The following is a 26,405-nucleotide window of genomic DNA, read 5'->3' on the forward strand; positions in this document are numbered from 1 at the left end:
AAATTCATATGCAACAACAACAATCAATAAAGCAACACCAAGAAATAAAGCAACAAGCAATTTATAGTTGTCATCAACCATGGATCCATGCACATTGTTTCTATATTACCTAGCTTGAATAGGTCGAGTTGAGCTCATGGTAAACTTGAGCAGGCCAAGCAACTTTATCAGCTCTCCATGCAAAATTCAAAAAAGAACCTAGGTAGTTATATCTCCAACGATCTAGGGATAATTCTTATGTTAGATCCCCAAAAATCCTAAAACACATTAAGGATCAAGATATCAAGAATAATATATATGTTTGCTCACCAAATATCCTAACACAATAATGAGAATATATATCTAAGAAATATCAAGCGACATTATCTCTAAATCAAGAGATAAGATCAACCACCTATATATGGGTCACCAGATATCATTCTAACTCTAATTCTACATTTATCCTAGACTCCCTTCTAATGAGTATTAGGGAGTCTTTGTAGGTTCCCCACTATCATTGATATTGGAACATATAGGATGTCATTCCCATTGTGAGTACACCTACAGATTCTGGTAAGAATTTCTAGCTTCCACCGTGAGGTCAAAGTGAAACAATCACCATGCCACATGTTTTTCACCTATAACCAAACAATGAGCAACAACATAGTAACAACTGCAAAAATTGATAACCTTGGTCCAACCACACGGGTACCTACTATCATGGCTATGGTGCCACTTGTCACACCCATATTGTGCCATCCACCAACAAACTGTTGTAATGCATGAGAGCCATACAGAAGCACAATGGAAAGGCCCTAGTAGTCCGCCTTGAAGGCCATGCAAAAGCATAACAAAGAAGCGCTAGTAGGTTTCCATCAACAACAAGAGGCAGATTGCATATGCTATGATTAGGAACTCTAAGCTTTGTGTTAGGAGTACAATGACATTCGCTTAGGGACAAACGTCTTAGAAACAAAGGAGTACATATGACACTACAAGAAAAATACAAATTTTCGATGGATACAAATCTATTGAAAAATATAAATTTTTCGACGAAAAATTCTATCGAATATTTCCGATAGAAAAATCCGTAAAGAATTTCTGACGGAAAAATCTGTCGAAAAAAATTCATAAAAAATTTTCAACGGATTTTTATCCGTCGGTAATTTCTAACGGAAAAATCAGTCCAAAATTTTCGACGAAAAAATCCGTCAGAAATTTCTGACAGAAAAAATTTGTCAGAAATAATCGACGGATTTTTAAGTCAGAAAATTTATATTTTTGATGAAAAAAAATTTGTAAGAAGAGTTATATTATTAGTGGAATATTTTTGACAAATTTATATTTGTCGAAAATGTAAGAATTTATTTACAAAAATTGATAATCATATATTAATAATAATAATAATATTTTAAATATATATATATATATATATATATATGTGTGTGTGTGTGTGTGTGTATATATATATATATATATATATATATATATATATATATATATATATATATGAGGAGGGTTATAATAATACTGGTATAATTTTTGCTAAGTATTACTACGGTCAATAACTTTATATTAAATGAGAATTTTGTAAATCCAACCGTTAAATTGAAAATTTTTTACTCTTAAATCATATATACAAAATTTTATATTAATCGAAGATGATTTCTTATAAAACAAAATTAATGTAATATATACATTTCAAAATATATAAAATATTAACATTTTGATTACTTTGACATTGTTGTTCAATTTTAACAAAATTTGATATAAATATATAAAGTAATATGAACTTTTAATCAAACGGTTGGATTTACAATATTCACATTTAATATAAAGTTATTGAGTGATATGTAATACTTAATAAAGGTTACATCAGTATTAGTGTGTATATATATATATATATATATATATATATATAGAGAGAGAGAGAGAGAGAGAGAGAATATATATATATAGAGAGAGAGATAGAGAAAGAGGAGGAATCAAATAGCTTACAAAATAACTTTTGGTAAAGTTATTCTGCTTAATAACTCATGGTGTGTGTTAAATTTTATCGATCCAATTGTTAAATTAAAGTTATTAAATTTTATTAATAATTAATATAAAAAAATTAATTAGCTTTGAAATAAATTATTTGTTAATTAACAATATAATTGAAACATTAATCATTTTAAATTATTTAACTAAAATTTTATTGACAATTTACTATATGATTTTGATATTTTTGTATAACTTATATTTGGTTTTAAATTTGATGTGAAAATATTATGATATAGTTAGATAAGATTTTAAGTTAGTATTTTATTAATGGTTGATAATTAGAAAATAAAATAAGGATAAATACATTTTTTAAATTTTATATGTTTGATTTAAGATAAATAAATATATTAAATTAATTAATAATTTATATTTAAAATGTTAAAATTTAATTTATAAGTATGTAATAAATAAATATTTATAATTTTATAAATTATATTATATCATTATAAATTATAAAAATAAATAATTTAAATTATAATTTTTAAATATAAATAAATAGATTGTTAATTATAAAAGTAAGTATATCTAAATAAAAATTAATTAAATATATTATTATTATTATTATTCGTAATATAATTATTATATTTTTATAGTAATCTAACGATTGGATTTACAAAATTCACATTTAATATAAAGTTATTGAATAATGTGTAATACTTAGTAAAAGTTACACCAGTGTTAGTATAACCCTCCTCCCTCTCTCTCTCTCTCTCTCTCTATATATATATATATATATATAGGGAGAGAGAGAGAGAGAAAGATAGAGATAGAGAGAGAGAGAGGAGGAATCAAATAACTCTTGGTAAGGTTATTCCGCTTAATAACTCATGGTGTTTGTTGAATTTCATCGATCAAATTGTTAAATTAAAAGTTATTAAATTTTACTAATAAATAATATTGAAAAAAGTAATTAGCTTTGGAATAAATTAATTGTTAATTAATAATATAATTGAAACATTAATTATTTTAAATTATTTAACTAAAATCTTAATTATTGACAATTTATTATATGATATTAATATTTTTGTATAACTAATATCTAGTTTTAAATTTGATATGAAAATATTATTTAAAATATTAAAATTTAATTTATAAGTATGTATTAAATAAATATTTATAATTTTATAAATTATATTATCATTATAAATTATAAAATTAAATAATTTAAATTATAATTTTAAATAAAAATAAGTAGATTGTTAATTATAAAAGTAAGTACATATAAATAAAGAATAATTAAATATATTATTATTATTATTATTATTCGTAATATAAAATTATTATATATTAGTATTATAGTACAAACATGAGATTGTATAGTTGAGGATGACTTAAATGAATTAATTTGTACAAATTATATTGACAACATGCATATATATTTTGGTAGCTTATCTCATCAGAACTTCACAGTTAAGCATGCTTGACCTGGAGTAATGAAGGGATGAGTGACCTTCTGGAAAATGAAGGGATAGATGACCTTCTGGAAAGTTTCCCAGAAATTGCGCAAGTAAGGATAAAATACGTTAAAAAAAATGAAATGTCGGATTTTTTTTCCGATGTCCCTTTTTCCAAATCCGTCGAAAATCCTTAATCCTGTCGGAAATTTATTTATTTCTGTCGAAAATTAGCATTTTTCTTGTAGTGTGGCCTCTAAACCTACCAAAGACACCTCTACTATGCAAGGCTCTGAGCTTAATCAACAGAGCCAATGTTATCCTCGAGTCATTTAGAGGAAGCTCGTTAGTGAACATCACAATCAACTATTTGATAGACGTCCCACTCCCTTGGTCATGGAAGCTTATCAACATGAAGGTGTACGATGGTTCAACATTCCCGAACGAATACCTAGTTTCATATGAAACTATAATGCACTTGTACACCAAGGATAAGTCAGTCCTATGCAAGATCTTCCTAACAACACTCGAAGGCCCCGCATTCCTATGGTATGCTCACCTACCACCATTGAGCATACCTAGCTACATTGTCTTAACGCAGTAAACCAAGGTTCACTTAACCACTTGCCGGACCTTGACTTTGGTGCTTTTCAAAGAAGTACGATCAAAATGAATCTGAAACAAAGAATAATGCAACCATTCCTAAAGGATAACCGCAAATGCATAATGAAGAAATAAATGATTAAATATTTTCGAATAAGAACCACAAAGGCAACACCAAGAAACCACAGTGATACCCCGCAAATTGATATATCCTTGGTTAAATAAATTGAAGTGTAATTGTGGTGCAACTTTTTTTTATTGAAGAAGACATCATAAGAATTAGAACTTATTTAAATAATGAAGGTAATTTTTTTTTTATAAAGAACTGTCATTATCAAAACTAATATGCCCGTCAAGAAGGGTAAAATAAGTGATATATTTATATTCATGTTTGTGGTGAAATTCGTTTATTGAGTTTTTTTTATTTGAGCTAGCACTAATTTGCTTCAATTTAGGTAGTTACGTTTAAATTTCATTAAGAATGGGGATAGACAGAGCAGAGTGACTAATAATTACTTGTTTCCAGATTTTCAACAACAATTATCAAGCAATAATGTTCATGCATGTAGATACTCAAATAAACGGAATGAACAATACATATATTGGCAATACAAATCATAGTCCAGTTTACATAATTATCAATTTACAATATCATAATTAAACGAATTGCGAACTACGGAATTTAAACTAAACTACATTAATTCTACGAAAAGAAAATCAAATGTGACCAATAAATCATACCTAACAGCAATTCCATGCATGGAAACCATATACACATACAGAAAGTGCTTAAAAAAGTGCAAGTATGAAATTTTCGACCTCTGGTGAAGTACTATGCTTCTTATATTTATAGAGTCGATCGAGAGCAGTTAATTTTGTACAGGTTCATTGTGGGTGTATAACCACTACGCACTAAGTAAACTTTGTGGCTTAAAAATAACTTCTCATAACCGTTCCATCCACGTTTTTATTTTCTCAGCTCGATCTTCAATAACCGCCTTGGTGTACTTATTTAACTGTCTAGAAAACCTCTGGTAACCTCCTCTTGCATTTTTCGAGTCATTCTCAAGCATGCATGCTTATGGTTCTTGATATTCAATTTGTTTGTGGTGGATACCTTATCAATTAACTTCTTCGAGTGGAATTTTTCGAGTGACCCTAATAATTCATAATTAATTTTATTGTCACTCATTTCATAATGTGATTATTAAAATAGATTGTAAATAAATTGTAGATCAAATTCATATGAAAGATATTTTTTAATATGGCATGATTAAATTCATAATAATGTGAAAGATATTTTTAAATGTGACATGATTCTTAATCAAATTCGATAGATTATAAAATCTTCTCTTTTTATTATTATTCCATATACTATAAGAGAAAGTAATATAATAGCTTCTCATTAATTATATTTGATTCTGAGAATATTGTTGAAATTTATCGTTGTATTCCAAATATTTTATTAATGAAAAGAATTTGATTCTCTTTGTGTCAAATTAAAAAACAACACAATTTCCGAAAGGGTTGTGTACTTAATGAGCTAGCTAGAGTAATACAATCATTCTCCTAGCTACTTTAATTATTTTGATTGATAGCATACATTGCATAGCTATAACCCCCAAATAGGACTGGGTATGGGACGGGTTCGTGTATAAAAATCTTAACCTGAACAAACTTGTACTATTTAATTTTTGACCCAAATCTGCCAGAATGATTATTCGATTTGAGAGGGTCGGGTGTTGTCGAGTTGTGGATTTTTTTGGGTCGGTTTATTCGATTGGAACAAAAAAAAATTTTTTAGACATATTAAATGTTTGATCATCTTTCTTAAAAATATATATTTTGGCACAAATATTCTATAAAGGAACTTAATTAAAATTTAATAAAAATACAAGTATTTAAAAAGTAATTAAATTCAAAACATATTTTGTGTTGAATAAAGTTAATTTTAAAAATGGGTTTTTCCTTCAATCTTAATAGAAACATCTACTAAATATTAATTTTTTTTTTACAAAAAAATAGCAACCTTTTTATACACTAATAAACTAAATCTATACAAATCCCACCGTAATTAATTGGATTTTTTTTTCTAAATATTGTTTTATATTACAAATAAGATTGTATAGACATTATAAAAATTTTAAAATTTTAAAACACAATTATATCATAATCATGTTGTTGGATAAATTTTATGACTCACAATGTTAAATTCATATTTTCGATATAAACTTAAAATCATACATTTATTATTCAATTTATAGTTTTTATTTTTAATAGGGGCAGATGAGTATCGATGAGTTTAAATTTTCAAACCAAACCCGTCCACTCAAACCCGTTGCTACCCGATTTCGACTTGCATCAATCAACAATAATTGGTAGCAACTGCAAAATTTTCTTATATGGTAATTGTATCTCAAATGGTGCATTTTGTGTGGACAGAGAGCTCACAGTAATTGTAGTGCGAATATGGAAATAGGGAATAAGCATGCAATAATTCCACCATTAATTGCAAATTGCACCTTTTCTTTAATTGTAGATCACAAAATCATTGTTGATTGTTGACACAATTAAGCACTCATCCATTGCTCTATATATAACATGAGAGGGCGCTTCCAAAGCACAATAAGTGAAACCAAGAGTTAAGAGAACTCGAAGTAACATGAAAGGCAATAATACACTTTTGTTGAATTTATTCTACACTTTCTTACTGTTTCTTGGAGCTTCAAGCTCATCAGAATCAGGGAATGGTGGCAATAGTGACGAAGTTTATATAGTGTATATGGGAGCCGCGGATTCAACAAAGGCTTCTCTTCGGAATGACCACGCTCATCTTTTGAATTCGGTGCTTAGAAGGTACGTAATATATAGTAGTAAAATATATTATTACATGGACATCATTTGGTGATATATTACATAGTTTGTGACGACAATTTTATGTGTGTATGAATTGAAGGAATGAGAAGGCTCTAGTAAGGAACTATAGACATGGGTTCTCAGGGTTTGCAGCTCGTCTAACAAAAGAGGAAGCGACATCAATTGCTCACGAACCTGGTGTCGTCTCTATTTTCCCTGACCCCATTCTCAAGCTCTACACTACACATTCTTGGGATTTCCTTAAAGACCAATCTCGGTTCAAAATCAACACCAAACCAGACATAGTCTCCAGCTCTTCTTCCACATCAGACGTCATCCTTGGCATATTAGACTCAGGTTATCAATGATTAAAGAAAAGTGATATATAGTATTTACGTAACATGCACATGTTATTGATTATGCATGTTTCATCATCTAAAAAAAATTAACACAAAAAGGGAACATTTCATTTTCAGGAATAAGGCCAGAGTCGGCGAGTTTTAGCGACAAGGGTATGGGTCCTATTCCATCTCGTTGGAAGGGCATTTGCATGAAATCCCAAGACTTCAATTCCTCTAACTGTAACAGGTCAAATCTCAAGCATAGACTTAGCCACCAAAAACCATATAATAAACATATAAAAGAAAATGTTTCTGTTATTATTAACTAAAAATGCGATTAATTTCCATTGAATCACAATCACTTTACTTGATTAATTATTGTTTAGTTATCAAGCTTTGACATTTTAATGATTTTATTCATTTGCATATTGGGTCCCACTAGAGTAAAGATTAGGTTTATAATGATTTTAACTTTAGATTTTGTTTAGGAAGCTAATTGGCGCAAGGTATTATGTTAACCCTAATGGGGACAAAAATGAGAACACACCAAGGGACTCATTGGGTCACGGGACCCACGTGGCGTCGACGGCGGTGGGTGCCGCCGTGAAAAACACATCGTACTATGGTCTTGCGGCGGGGACCGCGACGGGTGGGTCCCCAAATACAAGATTGGCGGTTTACAAAGTGTGTTCGACAATTGGGTGTTTTGGTTCGGGCATTTTAGCGGCGTTTGACGATGCCATTGCCGACGGAGTGAACTTGTTGTCTCTGTCGCTCGGTGGTTCCCCTGGAGCCATATCGGACTTCACGACGGACCCCATTGCGATCGGAGCATTCCACGCCATGGAGCACGACATCCTGGTGGTGTGCGCCGCAGGGAATAATGGTCCAACTTCGAACACGGTTGTCAACGACGCACCTTGGATTTTTACCGTTGCTGCTTCCACCATTGACCGAGATTTCCAATCCTCCGTTGTCTTGGGTAATAACAGCACCATCAAGGTATGTATTGAATTCAACTGAAAATTCCAACTTTAGATGTTTTATATATTTTTTTCCTTTATTTTTTAGATGTAGTTATGAAATAAAATTAAAATTTATTAATTAAATTTCATAAAAGTTCATCTAGAAAGGATGACACGTTTAAATTACTTATATAATAATGCTACATGCACAACAAAATTTGTAAAATATTATTTTTGTATATATAGAATTATTTATAACAAACAAATTGATGGAGGTATATATAAAAGTGATGTAATACAAGTTGAATAATTTTAAAGGTTCATATAACATTACTCCAATAATAAGCATTTATATGCATATGGATTAAAAAGAAATAATATTAATCAATTCTCATAACTAACGACGACCTTGAAAAGTGTTTTGTTGCATAGAGAAAATCTTCTGGGCTCAAAAGATGATTATTCTTTCATTTAAGTTTCCAAATTCAAGCACGCTAGTTGTGCACCTTTGTTTTAAGAGGAGTGGAAAAAAATCACCTTTCTTGCTTTTGTTAGAGCTAGCTAACATATAATTATGCAATTATGTTAACAAGCTAATGTCATACACTTAATTCTTGATTTAAGTAAAGTTCAAATCATATAAAAAGGAATCAGATGAAAAAAATATTTCATTTTAGGATTTTCCTAATAAATGTTTTAAAAGTTTTATTAGCTAAATAAGTGTTTAATACATCATATTATTAGTTTTTATTTGCTTCAAGAAAAATATAATATCTTCTTTTTTTTATATTTTTATCACAATTTTTACTTTTATTTTAAAGACATACAAGACAACTAGTGTTGTGTTTACTAATCATCGATAACTATTAAATTTCAGGGAAAAGCCATAAATTTCTCTCCTCTCTCAAATTCTCCAAAATATCCATTGATATATGCTGAGGCTGCCAAGGCAAATAGCGCAACCTTAATTGAAGCAAGGTAAGCGCACAAAATCTACGAGTTTTGAAAAACCTTAACATAAAATAAGATTCATCAATAATCATGTCAAAATCTCTCAACAAAGCACATGTTTCATCTGTCCAATGTAGACAATGCCACCCAGATGCATTAGATGCAACTAAAGTTAAAGGAAAGATAGTCGTTTGTGATGGAAAAACTGATCATGAAGCATTTATCACTAAAGATAAAGTTGATACTGTAGAAATGGCGGGAGGAATAGGTTTGGTTCATATTACTGATGAAGAAAAAATAGCAACAAAATATGTGGACTTCCCAACAACGGTGATAAGTTCAAATGATAGTGTCAAAATTATTCAATATCTCAATTCAACAAGGTAAAGATGTCACATAAAATTAGTACAAGCAAACATTTAACTTTTAAATTTGTTTTGAATCTTATTTGAGACCAAGATCAACCATCACATTTTATCACAACTTTATTTAATTGTTTGTGCATATAACATAAAGCAATCCAACGGCGACAATTCTTCCAACAGTTACAACTCTTGATTATAAGCCTGCTCCTGTGGTGCCAATCTTTTCATCAAGAGGGCCTTCACAGCTTTTTAGCAATATTCTCAAGGTACAATATGGAAAAAATGATTATATAAATATAAATCTTGAAAAGCAATCTCTATGTGCAACACTGTACAAAACCTATTTTTTCTTTTTGTAGCCTGATATTGCAGCACCGGGAGTTAATATTCTTGCAGCATGGATTGAAAATAGTGAAGAAGAGGTTCCAAAAGGAAGAAAGCCCTCATTATACAACATGATCTCAGGGACTTCCATGGCCACTCCACATGTTTCAGGGCTTGCAAGTAGCATCAAAACACAAAACCCTACTTGGAGTGCATCTGCAATCAAATCGGCCATCATGACTACAGGTCAAACATTTGATAAATATACATTTTTTTTGCTTATTTAACCTTTAACATTGACAATATTCTTCTTACAAAATACAAGCACGATGTGTGTTTTTAGTAAAAAAAGGATGTAAATATAATGTAGTCATAAACTATAAATCAATATTCCTGTGTAATGAGATATAGTAATGCATCAACTTCTATTTGCAGCAATTCAAAACGACAACTTGAAGGCTCCCATAACAACAGATTCAGGGCCAGTAGCCACACCTTATGACTATGGAGCAGGTGAAATAACAACATCTGAGGCATTGCAACCAGGGCTAGTTTATGAAACCAACACCATTGACTACTTGAACTTCTTGTGCTATATTGGACTTAACATAACCAATATTAGGACCATTTCCAAAAGTGTCCCTAAAAATTTCAGTTGCCCCAAGGATTCAAGTTCCAATCTTATCTCCAACGTTAACTACCCTTCCATTGCAGTAAACTTCACTGGAAAAGGAGTTGTGAATGTGAGTAGAACTGTCACAAACGTTGGTGAAAAAGATGAAACAGTATACTCCTCCGTTGTCAATGCTCCTAGTGGAGTAAAGGTTACATTAACTCCAAATAAACTCCAGTTTACAAAAAGCAGTAAAAAACTAAGTTACCAAGTTATTTTCTCCTCAACTCTAACATCTTTGAAGGAAGATCTATTTGGATCTATTACTTGGAGTAATGGAAAATATACGGTTCGAAGTCCTTTTGTATTAACTAAATAGTCAACTGAGAAAAGAAATGAATAAATTCAAGCTTGGTTCTTCATGGTGCCTACTCTCAAGCCTTCATCATTTATAATTTTTTTTAGTAAAAAACTTGGCATGTAAAGCATTACTATAGGATAGAGACATATACCAATAACGTTGACACTTCAAAATCTACCGATAATTCACAACACACCAAAATGTATAAAATTCAAAAAGAGATATAAGAATAAAGACCATGAGAGACTAGACAAAAACTCAAGAGATAAATTAAGAAAATCTATAAGAAAAATATTTATAATTCATTTACCCTCCATATTAATTTAAGTAGTTATAATCTCAACTTGTTAAATACACTTTATCAAATATACAAGCTGGCCACTTACTATTTACACTTAAAATTTATTCCAACTTACTCACACACGTTTTGCCCCACCTTAATGCAAACAAGAAATTACATTGATGCATATATAGCTTGATGGAAGTAAACTCGATTTTTAACACTAGATGGTAAATCAATAACAATTGAATGCTTCAAATGCTAGCCCCTCAAAAGTAGTTGCAAACTAACAGATGGGTTTTCCACAAAACTTGTACAAGGTAAGGGGGCATTGAGCCTAAAGATCCTCATCCAAGAAGATAAATGGAGAAAAAGAGCATGGGTGGATGTTACAAAAGTTGTTCAATTGTTAAAATGTATTTTGTATTTAAATATGTTTCAATAATTTTCATATTTTTTTAACAAAATGTTGTTAAGCTAATTTTTGCAAATTACATTTTGGTATCAAAAAACCAAAAATACCACTAATGAATTATGAGAATTACATTTTTGTATGATTGATTCAAATATTCACCTTTTGGTTTAAAAAGAATATGTTCGGTTTAAAGAATCTAGCCATCGGCTAAATACTAAATCCCATTAACATTGAAAATATAACTCGATAGAATTCACCATTTTGTTAATCTCTTTTTCCCCTCTACTTTCACATTTCACACCTTCCTATCAATCAACTCAATTTATTTTTCTCTAAGTGGAGCCACGACTATGACCGATTGAATGTTGAAAAAAAAACTAAAGGTGGATTTTATTATTCCTATCACATTAATATTGGAATGTAGACATTTGAATCAGATTGAGAGAAATTTTTTAGTGACACAGTCGATGACGTCAAGTACTCTGATCTCTTATTGTAAGTTCCAAAATATATTATTGTCTTTAGATATACTGTAAGTTTTATACATTCACAAAGTAGTGTAACATGTATGTATCTTATTAATAGTTTTATTATCGGCAGTTTCATAACACTCAAAATCCTATATTTCAAGATGGGTGTTGCATTAGTAAGATAACTTGGTCATATTTTCAATTGACAAGACTACCATCTATTAATTGAATTTATGGTAATTTTCAACAAAACTAGATGTGATCATCTTTGTAGTAGTAAACCTTCACCAAGCTTAAGTACATGTCGTAATATCTATTCCAAAGGCTCAATTTACGTACTAACATAAAAAGTAAATTCACCAATAGTCTCTATTCAAAGATGAAAAGTCAGTTAGCAATGATAAAAGCTTATTTTGATAAGTTTCTCTAAAAACACTTTTAAGAAATAAAATAAAATAAGATTTTTTATAAACTAAAATGAAATTGTCTATAAGTTAATATGTAAAAGTTCTCTCATATTAATATATTTATATTTTTTTCTCCTAAAAGTATTTCTCAAAAAGTTTATCTAAAATAATCCTAAAAGTGACCAAATTCTAATGTGAATACATTAGGCATCTGCTGGTCGAAGAACAATAGTTATGAAGTCAATTGAAAGGTTGAATAAGATCAATGAACAAGTTAGGAAAAGGAAAAATAATGTTGAAACCATGTGACTCTTGTAACACCATGTAACATCAAACACAATCCCTTACTAACTATTTACTTATTTGTTGTTATAAAAATGAGGGTAAATTTTTTGCATTTGTTAAAATATTATTACCATAAAATATAAAGAACCATGATCTCCTTAAATTTGAACATAAGTTATTACAAATAGATACAACGAAAATACGTATTAACTATTATCACCCATACATCATAACACCTAACAAGAGCAACACAAAAATTCTATCTTACCCCAAACATAAGTATAAGTGAGAATAGTCTTAATACGTTATATCTTCTTGGTAGTCTCCATAATCCTCTCGATATTCATATTACCATCTGACACATAAAACTCTTAGTGGGATCTAGAATTCGTTCTGGTCATACTTGCTTGACACTAACACAATATGGATCCATACTACCATGTTTTGAAAGTAATTGGGAGTACATATGTCCCAACTCATAAATGGAACGATTCCATCCCTCGGATGAATCTCAATATATCAATGGGATACTTCTTTTCTTATCCAAATTTGGGGTACTCTCACACTAATCCTTGAATATTGGAGCAGTTGTCGGGGTTGTTGAGTTAGTTTAGTGGAGACTCCGATACAAGGTGCTACCTTGACCTTTGGCTTTATCAACCTCTCAACACCTTAGCCCCAAGGTATTCTCACTAGTGTGAGACCCCCTGCCTTCGACTTTACCTAACTATAACTTTTGGTGCAAGGCTATATGTTGTCACATGTCCCTCACATCATCATATTCTTTACAATATAATCCTATACATCTCTTTCCAGAGAATTCCATGGTCTCAGTCACTTTGAGCACCAACCTTTAATAACATACCTTTATTCTTAGTGTAACACCCCAGTTTTCAATAAAGTTATTATTATTATTATAATAATAATTATTATTATTATATGGTATTTGGTCATAATTATTTTAATAATTATAGAAGAATATTATTTTGTACGTTTTAAATAATTATTGTTTTGGACAATTATTTTGTACGTATTAAATAAGTATTTTTTATTAGCATATTTAAATAAATATTTATATGTTTTAAGAGAAGGTTGATTTTATATGATATTTTGTTATTGAAATTATATTATTATATTTTGGGTCAGAAATATATTATTATTATAGAGGAAAAATATTTTATAATATACATGTATTTATTTTATTTAATTATTTTGAGAAAAAAGAGAAGTGGGTTAGAAGAGAAGGAAAATGGGTTGGGTTGACCTAGCCCAATGGATTAATTTTAAGGAGTCAGGTAGCGTTAACCCTATCTACCTCATTTACGTTCTGAAGGGTTAGGGAAAAAAAAAGAAACAAAGAGCTCTAAGGAAGAGTACTCAGGAACGACCTTAGATCACACCTTTGTCTTCTGCTCATCCAGGTAAGGGGGGAGTGAGAAACCTCGCTCTGGGTGTGGGATTGTATGCTGGGTAGTGGGATTGGCCCCCAATCCTGTGTTTGCTGTATTTTTATGTATGCTCATGTATGAGGGGTTTCTCTCAATTGTATCTGTTTTGCTTATTATTTTTTCTTATATACAATTAATTGTATGACTTGAGATTTCTATGGGTTCCTATGGGAAATCCTATGAGAAAACGGACAAAATATGAATGTTTTCTATTTTGCCTTCTGATTACTTTGTTGTGTTCCTTGTTGGATGTGATGCATAAATATGTTTATTTTTGAAAATAGATCAGTTTTGATATGATTTTGAGTGTTCTGTAGACACTATGTGAATATGATGAGATGATGTAAAATTATATATATATTTTTTATAATTATTGTATATGTATGTTGGGGTAGAGGGTGTCACATTAAGTGGTATCAGAGCAGGTCGATCCAATCGGCCGTGAGTTATGTACTTATCGTGATTCTGTTGTGTACTCTGATTGTGTCTTATTTGTTGTGTACTTTGATAATGTTTTGCTTTGATGATGATGATGTTCTTCTTGTTAAGTTATTTTGTAATTAGAGGAATGATAGTCATGATAGTGTTAGCTAATACCATTATGACCGCTCTTCTTCGTTCTTATGATTGCTTATTTGTTTGATACTTCTTGCTTACGTAATAAGTAGTGGTTGAGTGATATCGCTTGTGTTGCAAGCATATGTGCGAGTAGTGGTAGACGAGATATTGTGCTAATATTATAGGAACTATTGAGGCCTTAGACTTGGGTAAGACATTGATTGTTTTTAGTGTATTAAGAGTTTACGATTGGTGGAATTTTTTAAAGCTATAGTTGTAGCGATTGAATCTAAGGATGATGTATGTTGAGAATTAGAGTTTTGGTATTCTTAAGGAGTGATTGAAGTGTTGATGATTTCTAGAGTTTGATGGTTGCATGTTGACCTTTTATGGTTTAGGTAGCATGTGAATTTTATTTTCTAAGCCTTTTATACTAAATATGTGAGTTGTTTTGGTTTAGGATTGTAGTGGAAAGCTTGAATATGAAGTTGAGGAGTGAGTTTGGAAGGGTTGAGGTATTTTTGTGGGCTTAGATATATTGATATACTATTGCTGTTTGGTGTAGAGGATATTTTCTCTGCAGTCTTGTTGTTCCCGTATGAGTACCATATTGACATATTTAGATTTTATGGTCTTCACAAAAGTTGTAGCCTTGGACGTTATCTTTCCAATGGAACTGGAATCAGGTAAAACGGAGGTCTATAACTCTAGTTATAGCTATTTTGGTGATCAAAGGTCTAGCTATAAGCGCTGAGTATATCTGCTGCGGTTTTTGAGATTTTTAGCTAAGAATATGATCTTTTTAGAATCTTATGTCTTCATAGAAGTTGTAGCTTATTCTCTTAGCTTTCGTTTGAGATAGGTTTGAGATCATTTGGATGAGTATAACTCTCTGTGTGTTATTTTCTTTGATAGTTGTTGAAAGGAGAAGTAGGCTGTAATAATGTTTTTGGGTTAGTAGGCAATGCAAGGATAAGAATTGATTTTGTTAAGATGTTTTGAGGTGTTTTCATGTGGATTGAGAGGTTGTTTAAGATTGTATGATGCTATGTGGTAAGGGTTGTTCATGTACATGCTTATGGATGATATATTTGAAGGTTTAAAGTAGGTATCCTAATATGATTTAATATGCATGTATGTTGATATGTAGATAGATGACCTTAGGGATCAATTGGTGAATGTTGTGTGGTTAGTGAGATTGATCTTAGGGTGTGATATGATCATATTGTAGTTGAGGGTGGAGATATATCTAAGACGGTTGTATGTTAAGTTATCTAAGTATTACTTTATTTTATCTTATTTTATGTTATTTTATTTTTTTATTATTTTTTTTATTATTGTATGAGATAAGTTTTCTAGTTCCTATAAATTCTAGTTGAGGTAAACATGGATCTGTCTCAGGTAGAAGTTGTGTTTAAGTGGGGAGACATCTAAGCCAGTTAGTGAGAATAAGAGTTTTATGAGGTTAACTTATTATTATTAGAGATTTATTGAAGGAATTTCTAAGATAGCATTGTCCTTAACTACATTCACTAGGAGGAGTATTGTCTTTATGTGAGATAGTAAGTGTGAGAGTAAGTTCCGAATTCTTAACGAAAGATTGACTAGTGTTGATACTACTAGATTTTAGTAAGTCTTTTTATGGTATATAGTAGTACTTATAAGATGAATTTGGATGCATTGTTGATACAAGAAGGAAAGGTAGTAGCTTATATTTCTAGGCAATTGAAAATTCATGAGAGAAACTACCTTATCTATGAGTTAGTGGTTATGATATTACATTAAGATTTGGAGACACTTCCTACATGATTCTAAGCTTGAGGTATTTAGTGATTGTTAGAGTCTTAAATATCTTTTGACCAAAGGAGATAGTTGGAATTTCTTAAGGACTAGGATTTTAATCTCAATTGTTATCTAGGTAAAGGCAATGTGGTGACAGATGCCTTGAGTAGGATGATCTTTCATCTATCGTTTTGATGATTTAAAGGTTAAATTTGATTGAAGAGTTTAGAGATTTAAGCTTGATTTGTGAGCTTACCCTTAGAAGCATTGAATTGAGTATGTCGAAGGTGACTAGTGAATTAATGGATGAGATTAGAGGAGCCTAAGAGTTAGATCCTTTCTTAGTGAACCAAGTGGAGAGGATTGGTAAGGGTATAGATAGCCCTTTTCGAGTGGAAGTTGATGGTGTTTTGTGGTTTCAGGATAGAATCTGTGTCTAATAATCCCGAATTAAGGAAGATGATCTTAGAAAAAGGCAATAAGAGTACTCTTAGTATTCACTTAGGAGCTATTAGATGGATTAGGACCTTAGGAGGATGTATGAGAGTGACGTAGCGGAAGCGTGGTGGTCTAAGGTGAAGAGAGGAGTAGAGGAAGTTGTGGACTCGTGTGTAGTATTCCAAAAGCCTAAGGTAGAACATTAGAAAGTCTAATGCAGGAGACATATCCATTTTTATTTACTTCAGGTAATTTTGAGGACGAAATTTTTAAAAGGAGGGGAGAATTGTAACACCCCAGTTTTCAATAAAGTTATTATTATTATTATAATAATAATTATTATTATTATATGGTATTTGGTCATAATTATTTTAATAATTATAGAAGAATATTATTTTGTACGTTTTAAATAATTATTGTTTTGGACAATTATTTTGTACGTATTAAATAAGTATTTTTTATTAGCATATTTAAATAAATATTTATATGTTTTAAGAGAAGGTTGATTTTATATGATATTTTGTTATTGAAATTATATTATTATATTTTGGGTCAGAAATATATTATTATTATAGAGGAAAAATATTTTATAATATACATGTATTTATTTTATTTAATTATTTTGAGGAAAAAGAGAAGTGGGTTAGAAGAGAAGGAAAATGGATTGGGTTGACCTAGCCCAATGGATTAATTTTAAGGAGTCAGGTAGCGTTAACCCTATCTACCTCATTTATGTTCTGAAGGGTTAGGAAAAAAAAAAGAGAAACAAAGAGCTCTAATTAAGGAAGAGTACTCAGGAACGACCTTCGATCACACCTTTGTCTTCTGCTCATCCAGGTAAGGGGGGAGTGAGAAACCTCGCTCTGGGTGTGGGATTGTATGCTGGGTAGTGGGATTGGCCCCCAATCCTGTGTTTGCTGTATTTTTATGTATGCTCATGTATGAGGGGTTTCTCCCAATTGTATCTGTTTTGCTTATTATTTTTTCTTATATATAATTAATTGTATGACTTGAGATCTCTATGGGTTCCTCCGGGAAACCCTATGAGAAATAGGCAAAATATGAAATAGTTTCTGTTTTAATTTCTGATTTTTCTGTTATATTCCTTGTTTGATGAGATGTAAAAATATGTATTTAATTTTATAAATAAACGAGTTTTGATATAAATTAAAGTGCTCTGTGGAGGCTTTGTGAATATGATGATGTGAAGTGAAATGTGATTGAGACATGGGATATGAAATGTGATAATGAAATATGATGACGAAATGCGATAATGTGATATGAGAATGCATAGAGTCTTGATTGACATGCATCATTTGCATAAGTGTTTTAAGGGTACGATATGGAATACACCGCCAGAGAAGGCCCCCTAGTGTAAAAGCTTTGGGGATTAGTCCTTGGGGATAGCTCGGTTTGGAAGTCCCAGTCTCGCCCATTGTGTGCATGGGATGTATCTTGCGCAGCTTAGCTATCCCGACGAGATTCTGGTAGTATATACTTCTAGTGAGAGTGCGCAGAGGGTGTGACTCGGCATGTACTCCTAGACTACTCTTCGTGTATTGCTAGCGGCAATATGCCATGTGATGTTTTACTGGCGCCACATGCATGATAATATGTAGTTCGTGTCCATGCATGTGCATTCTTATTATTAAATGATGATAAATTACTATTTGTATGACTTAGATGATTGGATAAGCTATTGTTGTTGATTGATCTATGAGGTAACTGTATTGTTTGTGTTTGGCTATCCGGTGTGCGTTCCTACACCGTGAGCCAGAGTGAGATGTTTCTCACTCCTTTCTTTTGTGTTGTTTCCCTTGTTTGATATACAGGAGACCATCAACAGCATGAGGCTGAGGATGTGGACGATGGAGCTGAGGCTTCTATGTGGGATTTTGCTCTGATAGGACATGTGACATCGGGACATAGATAGAATTAGAATATGACATTGTTTATGATTTATTAAAGTATATATTTTGGAAAATTCAATTTTTATTCTTTGTAATTTTACCGGCATGTTATTTGGATTAAGTTTATGAATGTGAACTTTTTACCCTTACGTGGCTGGAAATTTGATTTTTAATGATGAAAATTTTTATATTTTTTATAATTACTGTATATGTATGTTGGGGTAGAGGGTGTCACACTTAGGGATTTCTCACATGATATATTTGGGTCAATATATATAGGTATAAATCAACAGTCGTAAATTTAATTATTATAATAAAAATTAAGGTTAGATAAATTAGGGGAAAGTAATATTAAAACAATAATCATTTAGATACTTTTATTGAGTTTGAAAGAATATATAATAATACATTTATTTATAAAAGAAAAAATAACTATATAAAATAACGATTTAAACTTGGCATAGATTTGTTTTTTATGATGTCCAAAGAAGAGAAAGGAATGTAATTATTTTGCAGGTTAAGTGTACAAAGTATTGAAGCAACAAGAGTATGAAATTTGGTATTTAAAAGAAAGATAAGGAGTACAGAAACAAGAGTACAATTGGATGAATCAAAACAAGGAAAAGAAAGATTTGTCATCATCAAAAAGGGGGAGTTTGTTGATCAAGCTCAAGATGAAGACATCATCCTAGTTGATTTTGATGATTACAAATGAGCCTCTTGAGATATAAGAATGCAACTTGTAGTTTATTTTGTGTTTTGAGCCTCTTGATGGATACGAGTACAAGTTGTATCTTGTTTTATAGGGTTGTAAGCTTTGTTGCTTATGTGTTTTGTGCTTGATAAGTAACTTAGCATTTTATCTCTATCTAAATGATGATTGATGGCTTAGTTATACATTGAAATTGATTTGTAAGGAGAAATGGTATGAAAATTTGAGATATTAAGTTTTCACTTAAGATAATCAATTATTTCAAGTAATAATCAATTATTTGCTTTGTTTTTCAGTTACCTAAGGAATAGTTGTTGTAATAATCGATTATTTTAGACACCAGGTTCTAAAATAATCAATTATTGCTCAAAATAATCGATTAAATTATTTTTTGTTAATTTTCATAATTGTTAAGAACAAAATAATCAATTATCTATTTAAATAACAATTATTTCAGTAAGAAAACTTATATATATCATTTTTACACCTTGAACAAAGAACTTTTGAATCTTTGTAATATCTTTTACGAAAATACTCTTTGTAACACGTTTCTCTCTACAAGAAGAGGTTTTTTGACCTTTGTGATAACCTCAAGAAAGTTTTCAAGAATTGAGTTGATCATCATCTTAATGGAGTGAAAGGTTAAGCTACATGGTTGATTCACCTTCTCTGATCTATTTTGTACATCATGTGGATTCATTCCTAAATTCTTTGTACTAATTATTTTCTTAAGTAGGTTTCTTAAGAAGAGAGAATCTTGTAGTGGGGTGCTACAAGTAGATGCTTCTTGGGGTTCAAGAAGTGGTTTCTTTAATAGTGTAGAAGTGTATTACATGTGGTATTATGATTGTAAAATTTCTTATATTAAAGATTAGTGAAAATTTTCAATCAGACTGGATGTAGGTTACAAGTGGATGTGGCTGGACCAGAATAAATAGGTTGTGCATTTTTCTTTCTCCCTACATTTGAATTTACATTTTTTCCTTTCTATTTTCATGCTTGTTTTTGTTGTGAGGCATGTACATTGAATTAAGAATTGAGTAAATTTAGAATTGTATTGAATCTGAACTAAGTATCCTATATACAACCTATAGGTCAACACACTTCTTTGAAAAGATTTAGAAACTTTTTTCAAAACCAAGATAGTTGTGCAAGAAACTTTGATAAACCAATTCATCTCCTCCACTTGGTTAGGCCATCTTTTGTAACACTATCAACACTGACAGTTTTTTTTATGAAGGTTTTGACCATATGTCTATTATGTATGCAAATATTGGCTTATAGATTTATGTTGTTGGCCTACAAAATGTTTTTATTGAATGAAATCATTGAATTGATGTATCTGTACATTTTGGTGCATCTTCACTTTCTACAAAATGATATGGTTCTGATACAAAGTTAAGTGCCAATTTGGGCCTACTAGACGTCGTCGTGGCTGGAAGTAAAGTTTTCTCTCTATTCCATTCGCGTCAGGTGTGGGTTGATCCACATCAGGCATAGGAGCTCTAAGGGGCTCCATGTGGTGTTTTCCTCGAGAGTGAGGTTGGTCACGTCAAGCATTGTCGTGCTGAGAGTAACGTGTGCTCTCTAGATGCCTCAAACCAAGCATAGAGTGGTTATTGCCTAGCGCTGCCTTTCAATTCATGATTTTTTGTTTGTACACTAATTGATCATTTATATGTGTATTTCTTGCACTATTTAATGCTAATAACTAGTTGTGGCATGTGGATATGCTATGATTTTTTGTTTGTACACTGTAGTGTATTTTTACTAGCACCACATACATATGCACATTAAAGTCTATGTCCATTGCATTATGTGTGTGAAGTGAAATTATGTAATGAATCATTGGTATTTTTGTGTTGGAATATGTTATATTATTACTTGTGTTGTACCTTGTTATTGTGATAAATCGTTATTACCATGCCTTGTTATTACTATGTTCTTATTGCCTTGTTGTCCTTGTTGTATGTTTGGTTATCTAATTATATTTTGCGTTATGAGTGAAAGTGAGATGTTTCTCACTTTCCATTTCTTATGTCATTTTATGTGAATGTTTTGGGAAGTGAGATTCAACATAATGTTGATGATGTTGGAGACGATACTTAAACCTTTTTTGGTGTTAATATTTTGATAGGATGTGACATTAAGACTTAGTTAGAATTTAAATTTTTGCCATGAGTTCATGCTTTGGACAGTTGTTAAATTCCATTGTTATTAAATTTCAATAAACATTAGGTTGGCATATTGTTTTCAGTTATTATGTATTATGATATCCTCTTGTTGCCTATATGTTATTTTTTATAATTATGGATTCCTTTCTATTCATATTTAAATATTGTATTTAGTAAGAATGTAATTGGGTATGTGCAATCCACGAATTCAAATTTACCAAAATCGATTCAACGTATTCAGATCAAAAAATTTTAATGTTCGGATCAAAATCAACTCCACTTGATCAAAACTCGTTATTGTATACTCTTTCTCAAGATAATAAATACTCTTTATCACTCTTATTCAGTTATAAATAGTATTATAATCTTTTTAAAAAATTTATTTTATAATTAATATTAGTTGTTTAAATTGATAACAATGTAATAAATAAAAAATTTATTTTAAAATTTAGTTTGTAATAGTGTCTACTTTATTTATTAATAATATTACATTTATAACAAGATATCAAATAATTTATATTTATTATAAAATATTAAATTTTATAAAAATTATATAAATTTAATTGTATTGATTTAATTAATTCAGTACAATCTACTTTATTCTTTGATTGAATTAAATTGAGTTGAATTTCAAAATATATATAAACTTAACAAAATTTAACTCATTAAATTTTAATCAAGGAATAACAAATATATTTAAATCTAATTCAATCTAATTAAACCTACATACACTAGTAATAATTTTGTATATAACATGTAAGATAAAAAATGTCATATGAAATATTTAAATTAAATTACACTTTTAATTCTTATTTTTATCTTATATTATTATTTATATGCAATAAAAACAAAAACTAAAAAAATTAAATAAAATACTATTAAATATTAATTATTATATTATATTAAATTATAACTTATTTTATTTATTTATTTACGGAATACATAAAGACAGATCGTCTCTATCTTCCCACAAATTTTATATATAAAAAAAAATTATTTATTAAAATTAGTGTATTAAAAACACTTCCCTTGTGCCCCCATTTTGAGTATCCAATTCCAATACCCCCACAGACCAATCTCTAGGCTCTCCAACTCTCCCAGAAGCAAACAGCAATGGCCGCCGCAGCGCCGCCCCCGCCCCCAACGCCGGCACCGGAGCCCTCCCTAGCACTGCCGGAATCCGCCCAATTGGGCCACCCTCTCTTCACCCGCATCCGGCTGGGCACGGCCGCCGACGTCCCCCACATCCACAAGCTGATCCACCAGATGGCCGTGTTCGAGCGGCTCACCCACCTCTTCTCCGCCACGGAGTCCTCCCTCGCGGCCACGCTCTTCTCGCCCACCACCGAGCCCTTCCGCTCCTTCACGGTCCTCCTTCTAGAAGCTTCCCCCACCCCCTTCCCCGACCCCTCTCCCTCCAACTCCCACCCCCACTTCCAGCCCCTCACCAGACTCGTGACCCTCGACCGCCCCATCGAGGACCCCGAGAGGGACACGTTTCGGAGCCTCGACGGTGCGGTGGTTGTGGGGTTCGTGTTGTTTTTTCCGAACTATTCGACGTTTTTGGGGAAGGCGGGGTTCTACGTGGAGGACTTGTTCGTTCGGGAGTGTTACCGGCGGAGGGGGTTGGGGCGGATGCTGCTGTCGGCGGTGGCGAAGCAGGCCGTGAAGATGGGGTACGGCAGGGTGGAGTGGGTGGTGCTCGATTGGAACGTTAACGCCATCAGCTTTTATCAGGAGATGGGGGCCCAAGTCTTGAACGAGTGGAGGATTTGCAGGCTCACTGGGGACGCTCTCAATGCTTATGGTCATGCTCCTTAGAAGACAAAACAAAATAAAAATTCCCCCTTTTTTTTTTTCAATAATGAGGATTTGGGTTTCGATTAGGCCATTAGGGTTTCTTTTTTACTGTGTTTGAAGGTGGACATTATACTACTTGTCGTTTTGTGATGTGTGGTAAATGATGACTCCATGGTAATGTTGGTTTCTTTAACGTTGGTTGCAATGCTTTCGATAAATGTTACACTTTTTTTTATCCATGGAAATGGTAATATCTTTATCATGTGGACTACCTTATTGGTTGTGGTAGTTCAAATATTAAGTCTGGTATGGGTTTTAATGTTTTTATTATGCTGCCTAATTTCTTTTAACACTTTTTATTATTGTTTGAATATGTTGAAGAATCTTAAATTGTGAATCTTATTACTAAATAAAATGGCAGCTCCATTTAATTAACTAACTTGATTAGAGTTGGAATTATGATTTTAAATATGGTATAGAGTATTTTGAATGGGAAAATATTTATTTAGTGTATATTCATTGATAGGAATAAGTGACACTTTTTTGGAGTAATATTTTGTCTAATATTATAGTTATTTGCAGAAAACACTAACATTTATAACACTGTTCAGTTAATGGTAGAAAGATGGAATAATATGGATATGTCTTATGATTGAAACGACTTGTATTTCTAATAGATAAAAAGAAAATCAACATTTATTAAATAAAATAAAAGTTTATAAATTTTATGATTTTTAATGAGTGTTAGTGAAATTGTAATGAGCATATTGTGTTTTTTTTTTCCTCTCAAGAGTGTTTCATGCCTTAGACCTCGCGGAACATTTGATTCAATTTTCTGTTTATTCTTTGAAATACTTTCTAATATTGATAAAATTTAAAAATACTTATAAAATCTATTTTTATAACTAAGTTGCTGTACATTCACATGAATTAGAAAATCTTTGACACTTGTTTTAATGTTGCATTCAACGTGAACATGTCATTTTAATCAATTTAGCGCATGTTTAGATTAGCTTTTGAAACATGATTCTACATTCTCTCCACGTTAGATATCAATTTTACGTGGAAGCAAAAATTTTTTGCTTCAAGCAAACGTGAAAATTCATGTTAGAGTTAAAAACCAAACATGCACTTAACCTTTTCTTTTTATCGGATGTAATACACGTGGTGATGTTTGTAATTGATAGATGATATGAAATGTTGGTTAATTTTTTCTTCCCAAACAAAGATTGAGTTAAATGTTTAGTAAGTTTTTGTATATTAAACATTGAATAAACTATATCGACTATCCCTAAGGTTTTTTAATAAATCATTTTATAAATAATTAAAATCGATTCAATGATAAAGATTTAGGATAAAATATATTATTTTAATTTTAATTTTTATAGATAAAAAAAATACATTACTTTATATCTATACCTTTTCTATTCTTATAGAAAATCCTTTAATTATTTTATATGCAATACATTGTTGTCTCTACTTCTTTTTAAATGATTTCTAAGCATCAGATGTACATAATTATTTTATAACATTATTTTTTTTAAAATGCCCCCTTCACCTTTAGTAAATGAATTCTAAAAGTCACTTAAAACATAACTTTTGTTTTGACACAATTAGTTAATTTTTGTTTCCCTATAAAGTCGTCCTTTTTTCTTTTTCATTTTTTTGTTTGCAGCAAGCATATTAGCATAGTAGAGAATGAAATTTTCTATTCATTCACACATTTATAAGATTGCATCATTTCTGCCCTTGATATAAAATATTGTATGAACCCAAAATAAGATGATCTTTCTCAATAAAAAAGAAATAATTTCAAAATTTTCAAAAGGGGTAAATGTAATGTTTTCAGAAGTGATGCAATAAGAAACTACATAAGTGGAATGTGTAATTCATTATTCATAATAAAAATCATACACGCACACTTTCAAATACTTTCTATATTATCCATAAAAATTTATTTAAAAATGACAAATTTTATGAGTCTCACTATCAAAATACTTTTTAAAGATACAAAATTTATTAATTCCAATTTCAATTAATAAAAAAAAATGCTAAAAGGTAGCAGTAGTATTCTTCTCTCACAGAATTACACTGATGAAAACATAATGTTTGTCAAGTAATTTCATTTTGATCCATTTGTTTATTTATTGTATTTTAAAAATTGGTTCCTTATGAAGCAAGAAACTTGAGATGAGACATATGAAAGTGGTGTTAGCCAATTTCTGGAAGCCACTACACATGAAAGCATATGTCCAGAAGAATATTTCTTTAAACAACCTCTTCCAGGTGTCTCTTCGCGCCTGATTTCGTGTACTTTTTTTGTTTTTTAATTGTTGTTGTCGTCAAACAGTGGTTCATTATCATGTGCAGTTTTCTTTTTTCATGTGAAGTCACACAGCAAACAAACCTTCAGCGATTTACACAGTAAAGATATAATAATATATTACAATTTTCTTTTATCATTTTTTTAAATTTATTTTTCCATATCTTTTGATTATATTTCTCTCATGTTAGTAGTTATTTTCAAATTATTAATTTTGGTTCGAATATGATTTTAGATGTTATAATATATCTATTTTTATGTTTTTAATTCTTAAAAAAATGTGGTCTAGCCTTTATAAAATTTTTTCACAATTTTAACTTTTACCGATACCGATAACGTGATAACCACATTAAAATTTTCTTAAATAATAATTCAAATATTTTTTTTTAATCTAAGAGTGACCTAGATAAAAAAAATTACAACTAATTAATAAGGGAAAGAATCAATTACCAAAATTGTAAAATAAATTTATATAAATACTAAAATTAACAAAAAAAAAATCATAAGAAATAATAATGTTAAAATATATTTAAGTCATTATTATTTTTTTTTGATAAAATTTATTTATCGATATTTCAACTAATCAACTAATTCTAATTTTTCATTTG

At 30.6% G+C, this 26,405-nt stretch overlaps 2 protein-coding genes across 2 annotated transcripts; both read left to right on the forward strand.

The window, feature by feature from the left end:
• Positions 1 to 6,681: 6,681 nt before the first annotated feature.
• Positions 6,682 to 13,911, forward strand: LOC109810155 (CO(2)-response secreted protease). Its single transcript, XM_020373548.2, has 9 exons — positions 6,682 to 6,875; positions 6,976 to 7,232; positions 7,352 to 7,463; positions 7,705 to 8,218; positions 9,059 to 9,159; positions 9,270 to 9,515; positions 9,649 to 9,763; positions 9,857 to 10,067; positions 10,257 to 13,911. The coding sequence occupies exons 1-9, from the start codon at positions 6,682 to 6,684 to the stop codon at positions 10,811 to 10,813; spliced, it is 2,307 nt and encodes a 768-aa protein (XP_020229137.1). The 3' UTR covers positions 10,814 to 13,911.
• An 8,792-nt stretch (positions 13,912 to 22,703) lies between these two features.
• On the forward strand, positions 22,704 to 23,667 carry LOC109810250 (GCN5-related N-acetyltransferase 8). Its single transcript, XM_020373671.3, has one exon. The coding sequence runs from the start codon at positions 22,788 to 22,790 to the stop codon at positions 23,493 to 23,495; it is 708 nt and encodes a 235-aa protein (XP_020229260.1). The 5' UTR covers positions 22,704 to 22,787; the 3' UTR covers positions 23,496 to 23,667.
• Positions 23,668 to 26,405: the final 2,738 nt, after the last annotated feature.

This window comes from Cajanus cajan, chromosome 7 (assembly GCF_000230855.2).
Source record: "Cajanus cajan strain Asha chromosome 7, NIPB_CcT2T_4, whole genome shotgun sequence".
In the NCBI taxonomy this organism is placed as follows: Eukaryota; Viridiplantae; Streptophyta; class Magnoliopsida; order Fabales; family Fabaceae; genus Cajanus; species Cajanus cajan.